At 43.2% G+C, this 14,278-nt stretch overlaps 1 protein-coding gene across 6 annotated transcripts in view; it reads left to right on the top strand.

The window, feature by feature from the left end:
• Window positions 1-14,278, top strand: part of SETD4 (SET domain containing 4) — a 111,897-nt gene that overhangs the window by 43,615 nt on the left and 54,004 nt on the right. For all 6 annotated transcript variants that reach the window (XM_069202513.1, XM_069202515.1, XM_069202510.1 and 3 more), the window contains one exon: window positions 6,888-6,925. In XM_069202513.1, the coding sequence (XP_069058614.1) occupies window positions 6,888-6,925 (38 nt within the window). The remainder of the gene's footprint in view (window positions 1-6,887; window positions 6,926-14,278) is intronic.

The raw sequence follows: 14,278 nt of genomic DNA, 5'->3' as shown, positions 1-14,278 counted from the left end.
CCACAGTTACTACTGTTGTGTTTTTCCTTGCACGGACGAAACAATGGTCAAAACTGCCTGATTTTGCTTTTGACACTAGTGAGGTGGGACACGTCTGCCTCACCTTCCTACACCATTTCCTGAAATCCCTAAACAGTCTAAAATTATTTCGCCACACCTAGGTAGTTATAGTTAGGACCTAGTTTCTATAGAAAAAGTGTTTTTTGTTTTACTAATAAATTTAATGCTGTTTGATGAATCTTCACGGAATTTCCCTAAAGAAATGGTGGTCACTTCAGTGTCTGTCTGGAAAGTTTCTGGGTGATCTGTCAAATGGGGGCAGAGAAAAAGGGGGAGGTTATCAAAACGCGTTTTCCCCCTTATTTATTTTTCCATAGGGATCTTGAACAGGGATAGAGCTGAAACCGTTGGATGGAATAACACCAAATTTGGCAGCAAGATAGGTCTTCGTCCAAAAAGAGGCCTTTTTGTTATTTGGTGTAAATCCGTTCAGTAGTTTTACAGAAATGAAAGAAAATCCAAATTTGTTTATATAGGGACGCAAAGGCTTCGCAAACCCTCCCGATCTCATACTGAGATCTGATTGGCTTTCATCACTTCAACAAGGAAGTGTTGGTAGCCATGTTGGGCCTCAGCTTCAGCCGAGTCCCAGAAAAATTTTTAAGAATAAAAAAAGGGGCCAGGGTAGAGTCACCATGACCCCTTAGCTCTGGTTCTGAGGTACCAAAGCTAAAATGCATGTAAAAACATTTTTCGCTGCAATTTACGACAGATCCGCGGATCTGACAAAGATTCTTAAAAAAAAAAAAAAAAAAAGCACAGGATCCTGTGCTTACTAATTCTGAAGCCCTGGGTGGGCCAAGTCCTGGGGGCATTCCCATTTTAATGTGTGTGTGTGTGGGGGGGAGGGGTGGGGGTCCTGCTGGCCTACCTGCTGCCCAGGGACTACCACCTTCGAGGGGCAAAAACAGTTCTGTGCAGGGGGCCACTTGGCCCCATTTCTCAGGGGACCGCAACTCCCCCCGGGCTTTAAACCAAAATGATGGGGGGGACGCATGGCTCCCACGCAGGCCGCCACCTCCCCGGGGTGTTAAAGAATTGTATCTTGGGGGGGGGGGGGAGGGGGTGAACCCAGCCCCGGGGACCACCACCTCCTGGGGCTTTAAAGTAAGATGCAGCCCCGGGGCCACAACCTCCCCAGGGCTTAAATCCAGTTTGGGGGGCTGCGGAGCCCCATGCAGCCTCAGCGACCCACACCTCACCAGGGCTACTGTCCAATTGTATATGGGGGTCTGTGCGCCGCCCCCAGCCCCTGGAGCCGTCACCCTCCAAGGCTACAGTAAAAAAGTGGAGGGGTCCATTTTGGACTCCCAAGCCCTGGGGGGGAACCAACACTTCCCCGGGGCAAAGGTCGTAGGAGAGGGGCAGCGCGACCCCCCCTCGGAGCCACAGATGTCCATGGCCCCCCAGGGCCGGCTCCTGCTATGTACCCAGGGACATAGTTGTTTACTTTTGCTTGGTTGGAGCTTTGCAGCTCCCATCAAGCAAACAAAGTCCGGTTTCTGCAAGAGAGAGCTGTCAAACAGCTCTCCCTTGCAGAAAGCAGAGTTTTCATCTGTCTTCCTTGCATGCAAATATGTGTGCAGGGAAGACAAATGAAAACATTTCTCCCACAAGCAGGGAGCTGCTATTGAAAGCAACTACCTGCTTGGGGGAGCAACGCCAGCTCCCACAGGACGTGGGGAGCCGGCGCGGGGGCCTTTAAGTTTCCCCCGTGTTTTTTTTTTTTTTTTCTCTTTCTTTCTTTCTTTCTTTCTTTCTTTCTTTCTTTCTTTCTTCCATATTTGGATGGAAAAGAGAGAGATAGTCATTGCAATGGTCTCTCTATGCAGTGTCTACAACACTGGAGGGTTGTGTGGCATAATGGTTAAGGTCACAGACCCCCAAATTGAAAGTTGAGGGTTCTAGTCCAGGTGTGTCTGTAGTCATTTCCCTACTTTCATTTCTTTTTTTCAAAGTTTGAGGTTTGTGCTGAAAGGTAATCTCACTAGTTTTAATTGACCAATACATTTTTCTTTTCAATTTGTCCAGAAATATCTTGTTTTAAGAATATCATTCATCAAAACCTAAAAAAACTCTATCTCTCTCTCCCTCATACTTTCTAAATTTCTTTTTCAATCTTTCTCCCACTCACATACCCACTCAGACCATTATGCACCCACTCAGACCCACTCAGAACCTTGTGCACCCTGTCAGAGCCCCACTCACATCCTCACGCACCCACTCACACACCCACGCATCTACTCACCGCCCCACTGACACACCTACTCACAGACCCACTGAAACCCTCACACACCCACTCACAGACCCACACAGACACTGACACACCCACTAAGATACTGATGCACCCACTCTCACACCCATACAGACACTCACACACCTACTCACACTCTCACAGACCCTTGAAAGCCTTATGCACCCATTCACAGACCCACACAGACACTGATGCACCCACTCACAACCACAGTCACCCCCATACACACCCTCTCACACCCAGAAAGACAGGCCGCAGCCAACTCCTACCGAGCACGGCCAAAGGCTGTGCGCAGCGTGGGGTTCGGTAAACTAGGGGGGTTGGCAGCCAAGCCCTGCGGCCAAACGCCCCCGTGAACGGACAGAGGCCTTGCACAGCGGTGGTTGGATTAACGTATAGTAATGAAAATACGTTACTTTAGAAAAACCATAGAAATTCATTATTAAAAAAAAATAAATGGGTACAGGAACGTTATAGATAGGAAATAGAATTTTTAAAAAACATAAAAATTCACTTACAAAAAACAAAGGTTACTGGGACACTACAGTTAGGCTCACATTTTTAACGTACTAAACCATAGAAATTCACCTGTTATAATTGAAGTTATCTTAAGTGACTATAACTCATACCCTAAGGTAACTATATTTCGTGCCCTCGCCATGCACTGCTAATTACCTCAAAAATTACGGAACTCATGACCTCTTTGAAAACATCACTAATAATATCAATGTAATAATTGCAATAAAACTTTTATTGAAAAAAATGTGAGTAGCAGGGGAGGGAGTTATAGTTACCTTAGGGTTACCTTAGGGCACAAGTTATAGTTACTTGAGATAACTCTAACAGGTGAACTTCTATGTTTTGGTACGTTTAAAATGTGAGCCTGAGTATAACGTCCCTGTAACCTTTGTTTTTATCAGTGGAGAAAAAAAATCCATATATTCACTGAAAAAACACAGATTACAGGGATGTTATAGTTAGGAAACAGAATTAAAAAAAACAATAGAAATTCACTTAAAAAAACTAAAGGTTACTGGGACGTTCTAGTTAGATTCACAATTTACTTGTACATAACCATAGAAATTCAGCAGTTATAGTTAGTTATTTCAAGTAACTAGAACTGGCACCCTAAAATAACTGTAACTTGCGACCCCGCCATGCACAGTTTTTTGTTAAATAATTTAATTTCTAATGTTTCATTGATATTTTTACTGACGTTTTAGAAGTTGTCAGGCGTGCTGTAATATCTGGGGTAATTAGCAGTGCATGGCGATGGTGTGAGTTATAGTTACCTTAGGGCTCGAGTTATAGTTTAAAAAAAAAAAATCTATTTCCTAACTATAACGTCCCTGTAACCTTTTTTTTTTTTTTTCAGTGAATTTCTATGTTTTTTTTTTTTTAAAGTAAAAATTTTTAATTACCACAGGCGGCGGCAGAGTAACCACCCAACCTGCTTCATGTACGGCCTAAGGGTCTGTCTCTGGGTGTGAGAATTAGGTATGAGAGGGTGTCTCTGGGTGTGAGAGTGGGTGTCTGAGAGGTTCTGTCAGTGGATGTATGACGGTCTGAGTGGGTCTGTGAGTGGGTGCATGTGGGTCTGTGAGTGGGTGCTTGAGGGTCTGAGTGGGTCTGTGTGTGCTTGTGTGGCGGTCTGAGTGGGTCTGTGAGTGGGTGCGTCAGTGTCTGAGTGGGTGTTTGTGTGGGTCTGTTAGTGGGTGTGTGAGTGGCTCTGTCAGTAGCTGCGTGAGTGTTTGAGTGCTATGAGTGAATGAATTAGTGTGTGAATGAGTCTGAATATATATATATATTTTTTTATTTTTTATTTTTTCTGATATTTGCGAATCCGTTGCAACGTTCCATGTGGGGCTGTGAATATCGTGAGCCTTGAAAAAAAAGAAATTTTAAGGTCATAATGTGACCCACAAAGACCCTAATATCACACCCCAGTGGTCAGGATACCTCCACCTGACCTCTTATGCCACTTTTTATTTTATTTTTCAGCCCGGGGATTGTGTCCCGTAACCTTAAATGGCAGCCGCAACTTTCTGGTCAGGTTGTGGCCAGCCAATCACAGCATTTATGTTGGTGCGCTTATTCACGAATTCGCTGCGATACTAGCGAATTCGTCACGATGGATCCGCGGCCCTAGATATACAAATGTATTTTCCCTTTAATATCTCAAAAACTACTGAACAGGTTTACACCAGATAACAATAAGCACAATCTGTGGAACAAATCCTAGTTTTCTGCCAAATTTGGCGTAATTCCGTCCAGCGATTCGGACTGTAGTCATGTTCAAAACTCCTATGGGAATTAACATGGGAAATGCACTTTTTTTTTTACCCTCCCTTTTTTTGGCCCCTACTTGATGGATCACCCCAAAACTTTCTATGTGCAACCACAATAACCGGCACGCTTGTTTGAGATAATTTTGTGAAGATTCATTAAGCACCGCCAAAGATATAGGCAAGTCAAAAAACGCTTTTTCTTAGGAAAAATGGTCCTAATTATAACTATCTGCTGGCGACCATCAATAGGTAATAACATAACAATAAAAGACAAAATCCTTTTTGGAGAAATGATCATATCTGTACCTGCAGAAATATAAAAATATCAGAGACTGTAGGCAAAATTAATCTGATTATTCACCTGGCAGTACCTGCCAGGTGTGTATGTATGTATGTAGTGGTATTTATAAAGCGCATTCCGGCTCAAAAGAGCATCTAAGCGCTAACAGTAGGTGAGTGGTGCAAAGCTGAAGAAGGGAAAGGAGGAAAAAAAGAGCAGATGCCAGTGACTAGCGCGGGAAGAGCCAGGTTTTAACCAATTTCCTGAAGCCCAAAAAGCTAGGTTCCTTCCTGATGTTCAGGGGGAGCGAGTTCCAGCACTTAGCCGCAGCGACGGTGAAGGCTTTATCACCCCATTTAACTTTGTCGGTTCTAGGGATCTGAATTTTGTAAGCCCCAAGTGACCAAAGATGACGCTTCGGTCTATACCAGCAAAGGTTAGAGACCAGGTATTGGGAGCCAAAGCCATAAACAGCTTTGTGGGTCATACAGAGCGTTTTGAAGATAATGCGCTGAGCTACCGGGAACCAGTGCAATTGATTGAGACTGTCGCTAGCAGAGGCAGTGCGAGGAAGATTGAGGATAGATCTAGCAGCCGTGTTCTGAATCAGCTGTAGCTTATTCAAGGAAACTCTATCCAGGTTAAGTAATAAAGCATTACAGTAGTCCATTTTAGACATGACCATGACATGTCTTCCAAACAAGCACCTTTGGCCTGGTGTACACATTTTCTGTAGATGAAACTGGTTACAAATTGTGCATTGACATTTTGCAAATGAGAGAGAATTTTGCTGAACGTTCTATACACTAATAGGTTGCTTCACAGAATTTCGAATCTTAGTGGGTCTTAGTCTGACATACTTCATCAATATTTATGGGGCAGATTGTGATTTGCGACTCACTATGATTGAATACCATTATAGGGATGGTGAGGTGCTGGAGTCACCAGACCACCATGTCTGTGATCACACTTTAATCAAGAAAACTTTTTCAATCCAACTTTTTTGCTTTAAAGGAAACAGCTATGCATTAAAAAAAAAGTGTATTATTGTTTCAAAATCTGAGAGTTGGTAGTAGTCTCAAGACCATTGCCTACTGCTCAGTACACCTTTTTTCTTGTGGAGACCCTTTACCTTTTGGAAAGTTTGTTACACCGCAACTCGAGAGACAATAACTTTTCAATGGTTTACAAGTGGATTATGGTTATAAAACATTGATACATCCCTGGACACTGTTGCAAATATGGTATGGAAAGTGAATATGCTCCCCATAACAATGAGAATAGGAAGTTGTACAATTATTAACAGTATATTCGGAAAACAAAATTTACTAGTGGCTCATAAACCTACCTTTAGTGATATGGGAGAGGAACATTAATGCATTGCTGCCTTACCAGACCTCCAGATAATAATCCACCAGTGTATTTGTTTGCATGGTCGAATTTCGGGCACCAGAGTTGGGCAGAGGACTTTTCCCTCAAAGTGTTACCTCATTGCCTTCATAACTAGTCTCCCAAACATGCAGGGTGTGTTCAGCATGTTTTAAGGGATACCCTATGTATTTTAAATGAAAGTACCACATTCTTCGAACAGGAGCCTTTCACAGAGTAACTCCGCCAGACATCATGGTTCATCATTTATTCTAGATTGTGTTGCTGATCCACAATCATTTTGGCAAACTAACCTTAGCATGTTAGTGGAGCCCTAGAAGCTTGTGCATAATTTCCACACAAAATTTGGTACATTTGCTTCTGGAGAGTCAAATGGTAAATTCATATTTTTTGCAGATTTACCATTGCCACCTTCTCTAAGTAAGAGTCCTAGTTTTCTCACACCTCTGGTATACAACTGTTTCAATTTACCATTCATTTTTCATTACTAAATATTTGAACTTTTCTTGCTGTAGTCTTTCTTTGTGCTTTCCTCACTTGTAGGGAAATAATACCAATAGAAAATTCAGTTGGGTGCAAGTGAAATTACTAATATTTATGCATATTGTATGTTTAGGTACAGGAAGAGGACTGATGACCACGAAGTCCCTCCAGGTTAGTTATTTCTTTTCATTGTAAAGTAAACTCCAATCTTTGTTTGTTAGTTTCCTTCCCATAGTTGTGTGGTGTTTGTACAGCACAAACGCAGCCAAAAGGCAACGAAGTGCTACGCTTTGTCAAAAGCAGCAATTAATTCAATGAGTGATTGGCGGGGCTGGGCCAGTGATTGGTGGGGCAGGGTGATTGGCGGGGCCAGTTCTGAGAGTGGAAGCAGACTGTTACTGTGATGCAACCTAGTGTTATTTAAAGAGGCATGTCATCAGTTCTTTACTAAATTGGAGCATGGTTGGGGTTGTACTGGTAAAAGGATATTGTTACAGTTCCATTGTACATAGGTAGAAAAGGCTTGTCGTTTTTTGCTCTTTTGCACTTCTGAGTGTATCCTGGCTGCAGATGTGACAAGAGCCAACGCAGATAGTGAGCTTGTTAGCCAGACAGATTGAGATGCTGGTTTTGATGGCTTTGCAGATGGTCTATCTGATTATGAAGCAGGCAGCCAGGTGTCTTCCGTCTCGATGAGGGTGATGTGGTCATATTTCTCAACAACTCTTGATGGTTCATGCAGTGCCTTGTAGAATGCTGCTATGGTGCCCAGTGTGACAAAACATAACGTGTATTTGTAAAGCAAACATCACCCTTTGGTTTCTTGTCCTGAAATAACAGTTGTTTATTGCTACCCAACCTTGACGTTGGAAGCATTAAAGACTGAGTGGACCCACTGGGATTCAAACTCCTGGAGTAGATGCATTAGTCCACTGAGCTTCTAGATCCAGCATTGTGGAGTCTGGGACATTGTGAAGCAGGGCATTGCTATGATCAATATACAAGGGTACGAGGGCTTGAACAGAATTTCTGAAGTCACTTTCAGGGAAGTAACTTTCTATAGTAGAGACACAGTACTAGACTTACTTTTCATGCTGTTGAGCCAGGTCTGGACTAGTGGTTGCTTGTTGTTCTTGGCAGATAGCGCAGACCCTGTTTTTTGCAGTTCAGCTTCAGGTATGTGCTGAACATTCAGTTCTCGATATGGTGCAGGGAGTGTTTGAGCCATTTGATGTGTGGCATGGAAGAGACTTTCAAGTAGAGTGTGTCATCAGTGTACTGCTGAATATCGATGCTGTTATTAGTGAGTACAGTGCCAAGGGGCTATTTATTGATGTTGAAGATGGTGTGACACAAAATCAAATCCTTGGGGACACCCTAGGTGATGGGGAGCTTTGGGACTGTTGTCTGTTAGACGGGTAGGAGGAAAACCAGTAAAGAATGTTGCAAGGAATTCCAAATTGTTAATTTAGGGTGTGCATGAAAATGGGATGGTCGATGGAGAGGAAGGTGGTTGAGAGGTCCGGCAACATCAGGAGGCATGAGTCATCTCCATATGTGGTCAGGAGGGCATTGTGTACAATTTCAAGGTATCTTTCTCCATGCTGCAGCATGATCTGAAGTCAGATTAGTAGTCCTGCAGTAAATGGTTGGTGTTACTGTGATCTTGGAGTTGCGTGTAGACTACTTTTTCATTGGCCTTGCCGATAAAGGAGAAATTAATGATGGGCTGACATTTGGAGCACTCCTAATGAGCAACAATGGGTTTCTTAAGGAGTGGGAGCTTGTGGCCTGTCTTGAAAGCTTTAGGGAAGATACCATGAGTAAGGAAGTCACTGCTGATGGTAAGAAGGGCTGAAAAAACTTTGCTGGAGCTTTGGCTTTGATGAAGGACTAGAGTAAGACATCATCTTCATAAGAGGTGGCTTTGAGGAAGTTATGAGAGGCTGGTTCAAAGAAAGATCTTTAGGATATACTATGCGTTGGTTTGAGTGTAAGGAGGGAAGCAGGTAGATGACATTGTATTTGTCTTTGGAGAGTGAGATAGGAATGTCAGATAGGGTAATGATTCACAGATTGTTTTGAAGAGCGTTCTACTACCATTGGCAACTTCATTCATGGTGTTAGTGTAGTAATTGACTTTTGCTGATGGGATTGTCTTCTTGTTGTGCAGACAGTCGTCAGTGCCACGAGCACTGGAGCTTCAGCTTTTCTTCTATTTTCTTTCTTGCCTATTGTTAGGGCTTATCTTGTCATTGAGAACTCTGAACAATGTTTTGTTGGGGTATGGGTGTTCACTGAGTTTTCTACCAAACCACTAAATTTGTTCAGAAGGGTATTGATGTGTAGGTTGCAGGGCACGATGAGTTCAAGCTTTAGGTTGGCAAATACATCTTTAAATTATCTGAAGGCTTATTCTCTTTTGGATAGGTATGTTGCTTGGAAGCTGAGCAAGCTGACTGGAAAGGTGTGGTAATAGGCACTGTTTAAGGGTATGGAAAGTTTGCATTACATGATGGTGATGTCAAAAATCCCAAGCCAAAGTATCCCCCTAGCGCTGTGTTGGTTGAGTGACATGCTGTGTGCCATGGAATGCGTCAGTGAGGTTTAGGAGGATGCCTCTTATTTTTTGTGCTCAAGTTATCTTAAGTAGGGAAGGAGGCAAGAAGTTTCATGTGAAGACAAGAGATGGTATCTTGGAAATGAGATCTGTTTTTTGGCTTATTTTTTCAATGATGGTTGTGGCAAGAAACCATTGGTGTCACTTTCTGGAGGTATGGATGCTGGGAAAATGCAGTATGAAAAGAGCAGATTTCCATGATGTTGGCAAGTCTTCTAGGTACAACAATATCGGCCATAAGAAGGCCTTCATTAACAGAGCCATATGCTGTTGGTAGACAACAGCCTAAATGTAGGCAAAATTAAGAATATCTACAATTCTGTAATGTATGAATTGACCAAAGTTTACAAAAAAGGAGCACCAATGATTTAGTTCACCTCCCTTTACCTCAAGTACTTCAGTTCACCCTGGGTGTTCAAAGTAAGGTTTAAAGATTTCAGGATTTGAGGGTAAGGAAACAATTAACTTGACCGATGCGAGAATTGTTTCAGTGGTGTATGTGTGAAACTGTGCTGTATTGCTCTTTTACTTTGTTGATGATGGCCACTCACTTTCTAATTGAAAATAGTGGTGACCGGGTAAGTACAGAATTGCTTTCGTAGCAAAGACTTTTTTCTTCTGAAGGACTCATTGATGCGTCTAATTTACTTTTTTGTTTTAAGCTATTACTTTATATAATGGGTTAGTTGGTGGCTGATAGAAATCCTTCTGTTCATTTTGAAGTATTTGATGTGGCAATTTGTAGGTTTGCGGTTATTTTACCTTGGATACGTTCCTGCCTTGATATTAAGTACCAGCCTCATACATGAAGATATTTTTCACTGGCTAGCAGTTACAGTTTATTTGGGACCTTAGATGTACTTATATGAGGAACCTTTTCCTCAGCTGTCATATACATTAGTACAGTCTGACTGTCACTAAGAGTGACAAAATTCCATCCATAATGATGACGCTGGGTGATTTCCACCACCCGCAGTTACAAGGGTCTCTGAGCCCGTACTCTTTGGCTCTGCAAATTCCAACACAGCCCAGCCCCGTCTGAACCCTAGCCTCCGCACAGTTGAAGCAGGCAAGGCTGCTTCCAAGAGTAAGCAGTTACTTCAGTTAACTATAACTGGTGAATTTCAGTGTTCATTTGAGTTTACAATGGTATTTTCTGACATTTTCATCTAACCATTGCGTCTCTTTAGCCTTTGTTTTGTTCTGGTACATTTCATAGTTTTCTTTAAAATGTAAAGTATTACCACAGCTAACTATAATGTCCCTTCTAACCTTTGTGGGTTTTTTTTCAGCGAAGTTCTGAGGTTTTGTTTTCAACATAGGGTAACAATGTAAAGTGGTGTCATTAGGTTGCATCCTACCAGACAGCAGAGCTGTCTGGTTTGCTAAAGACATCTTGGGGACATTCAGAAAGCAGACCTTGGAATATATTCTGCCCATTGCTTGCCATTGGCTTTCTGATTTGCAGTTCACATTTTCTTTTTTCTATTTGCTAGCGTTATTTGTTTTAGGCTGTCCAGCTTGAGTTTGTACCTTCCCTTGCCCAAACTTTATTCACAGTACCATTCCAAGTGCTCCCTTTCTGTAAAGAGGCCTGTAAATCCTGTTCTAATCTTGTCACAATTGCTGTGCCTTCAAAGACAGAGGTCAAATGTCAGGCGCTGTCTTCCAAGGACGCTTGTTTAATTTTCTTCTTTGACTTCAAAGTGAGAGGATTACCCTTGGGGTAGTAAAGAGAGGATGACACCTGGGGTAGGAAAGAGTTTTCTTCTAGCACACAACAACTTTTAAATGAACTGTGTACGTATTTCAGAATACATCAGAATTGGAAACACAAATGAGGCACATTTTTGTTATTTCTGAAGTGTGTTGGAAACAAATACTTTAATTTGATCAAAATAAATCATTACACTAGCTAATGCAATTTCCACGCATTTTCGTCTGTTCACCATATAGTTTTATTAGTAAAACTGTTTGTTGTGGAAAATGTAATGGGCATTTCAATTTTGAAAATGTGTTTTCTGTAATGTCAGTATGCTATCACACCATGCATACTCCACTCTATGCCACTCCCTCAGCTGTATGCCACTCACTCTACTCTGCACCCGTCCACTTCACTGCACTTTACTGTCCACCACTCCACTGCACTCTGCACCCCTCCACTCTACGCCACTTTACGATATGCCTCTCTACTCTTCCCTGTACTACTCTACTCTATGCCAATGCACTCTTCACCACTCTGTTCGACACCATTGCACTCCTGTCACTGCACTCTACACTACTCCAGTCTAGACCCCACCAACCTACTCTGCACAAACTCCACTCTACTCCACGCCACTGTACTCTATGCCATTTTGCAACTCTGCATTCCACACCACTGCACTCTGTGCCAGTACACTCTATGCCAATCCACTTCATTCTGTAACACAACTCTATGACCCTGCACTGTACGCGATTCCACTGTTCTCCACTCTAATCTACTTTGCACCACTACACTCTATGCCACTGCACTCTACACCACTTTACTCTATGCCATTACATTGCATGCTGCTCTATACAACTGCCCTGTATCCTGCACCACTCCACGCCACTCTACTTCATTCTACTCTGAAGCAATCTACTCTATGCCATTGCATTCTATGCCACTCTACTACATGCTGCGCCACTCCACTCTGTGACTGCACTCTGTGCAACCCTACTCGTAACCACTGCAGTCTATGCAAAAAAACACTATACACAACTGCGTTCTATGTGACTGAACTCTATCCAACTGTACTCTACAGCACTGTGCTCTATGCCACTGTTCTCTATGCCACTCTACTCTACATTACTGCAATCTGACACTCACCTCTGGAACACTGCATTATACCCAACTGAGCACTACCCCACTATACTCTGCACTACTGCACTGTATGCCCTGCACTCTATGGCACTATACTCTACACCACTCTTTGCTACTCTACGCCACTGCACTCTATGCCTCACAGCTGTACTCTGAGCCACTGCCATCTGCATCACTCAACTCCACTCTACGCCACTGTAAGCCACTGCACTCTGTGCCACTCCACACCACTCGGATCTATGCAACTGCATTCTACGATGCTGCATTGTATGCTGCTGAATCAATGCAACTATACTCTGCAACACTGTACACCAATGCACTCTTCACCAGTCCACTCTATGTCCAGTGTTTGCCACTATATGTGATTCCATACTATGCCAGTCCAATACACTCTACAACACCCTGCTCCACTCTTTGCCATTTCACTGTATGACACTCCATGCAGCTCCCCTGTACGCCACTAACTTTTAGTTATGCTGAACAGCGGCTACTCTGGGGTATAACATGGCTAAAACACATTGGCAAAGCCAATAGCTCTTGTATAGACGAGACCTATTGGCTTTGCCAATGCTTGTTTTAAATACAGCAGACCTATTGGCTTTGTGAAAGGGTCTGAGACCTATTGGCTTTGACAATGCTTGTTTTAAATACAGCAGACCTATTGGCTTTGTGAAAGGGTCTGAACACCAAAATATAAAAGGTAGGCTTGTTGGTTTTATCGGCACATCACCATATGTGAAGCAGACCTGTTGACTTTGTCAGAAAAGCACCAATGTATTCCTGGCAATACGTAATAATTGCCACAAAATATTTAAAATAAACAGCTTTTATTCAAAACAACCATAAACATAGGTTTCGGGCTTTCTTTAACCTTTTTCAAGCCGCATTATACAGCCATAAAACCAACCACGAGTCCCTGCACTCCAGCTGTAGAGCATAGAGCTCCAACTTGAAATACTTTTACAACGTTAGTGATCTCACCTGGGGTCATGCATTCAATGGCCCAGGAAACGTACTGCGATTTTATTTTTTGGTATGCATTCCTGGGGGCAGCTGTGCTTTCTGCAGCCCCATCAACACCATCATTTCATAGTTAGTGGTGCCAATGTCCATCACTGAGGCACCATTTCAACTAGGATATTTAAAAACGAAGCCCATACAAGGCATGATGGGATGCTCCTGGGAGGAATCTGTGAATAATTCATGTCCGGCCTGGTCACTTCACTGTTCTTATTGTGGGTACCCTGGTCCAACTTAGGGCGCCTACAGCCAAAATTTATGTTTTTCACTTTTTTGTCTAGCCGCGTGGAGAGCCCACTCCCATACTGCTGCACCCTGTTTTTCTTTGTATTTTGCTGTGCCATTTTGAACCCACAATTTTGCCCCCTTGGCCCTGCGGGCCCCCCCTGGCAGCACCCTTTCTGGGTGTTGGTGAGAGCTGGGTCCACAGCTTTGCTACCACTTGGCAGGAGCAGCTTTTCTTTTAGCTCCTGCCTGGAGCAAACCCATATTCTCTGCTCAAGAGAGCGCAAGTGGGGCGTTAGGTTGTGTTCCATGTCTGCACTCTCGGAGCCAGAGAATAACACGGCATCCCGGGGGATAGGGTCCTTGGGGCCATTATATGGTTCAGAGAAGGGTGCTTCTTGCCCCCATCCTTGAATAAAAAAAGGCATCGAACCTCAGGGAGAAGGGGTAACTGGGGCCAGTAAATGGCTTGGAAGTGGGGCCACATGCACCTCACCCCAAAGAAAAATCATATTGGGTCCGGGGAACAGGGTCCCCAGGGTCAGTAAATGGTTCGAGGAGCCACACCCCCCTCACCAAAAAAAAAACAATGGGACAGTCTTCTGCTCTCTGTCCTTACAATAATGATACACTGACGTACCCCTGGCCCTACCCCATCCAGGGGGAATCTAATTTAAAAAGGCAAGGGACGCACTTTATAAAAAAAAAAAAAGATTATCAACCTACTACTAATTTTTATTTTTTATTTTTGGGCCGGGCCCTAGAGGAACATTCCTCTGACCCCCACCCTCAACCCAGCATAAAGCCTATGGGTTCA

This window comes from Pleurodeles waltl, chromosome 8 (assembly GCF_031143425.1).
Source record: "Pleurodeles waltl isolate 20211129_DDA chromosome 8, aPleWal1.hap1.20221129, whole genome shotgun sequence".
In the NCBI taxonomy this organism is placed as follows: domain Eukaryota; kingdom Metazoa; phylum Chordata; class Amphibia; order Caudata; family Salamandridae; genus Pleurodeles; species Pleurodeles waltl.
The sequence above is the reverse complement of the archived record's forward strand: the minus strand, read 5'-3'. Positions and strand labels throughout refer to the sequence as shown.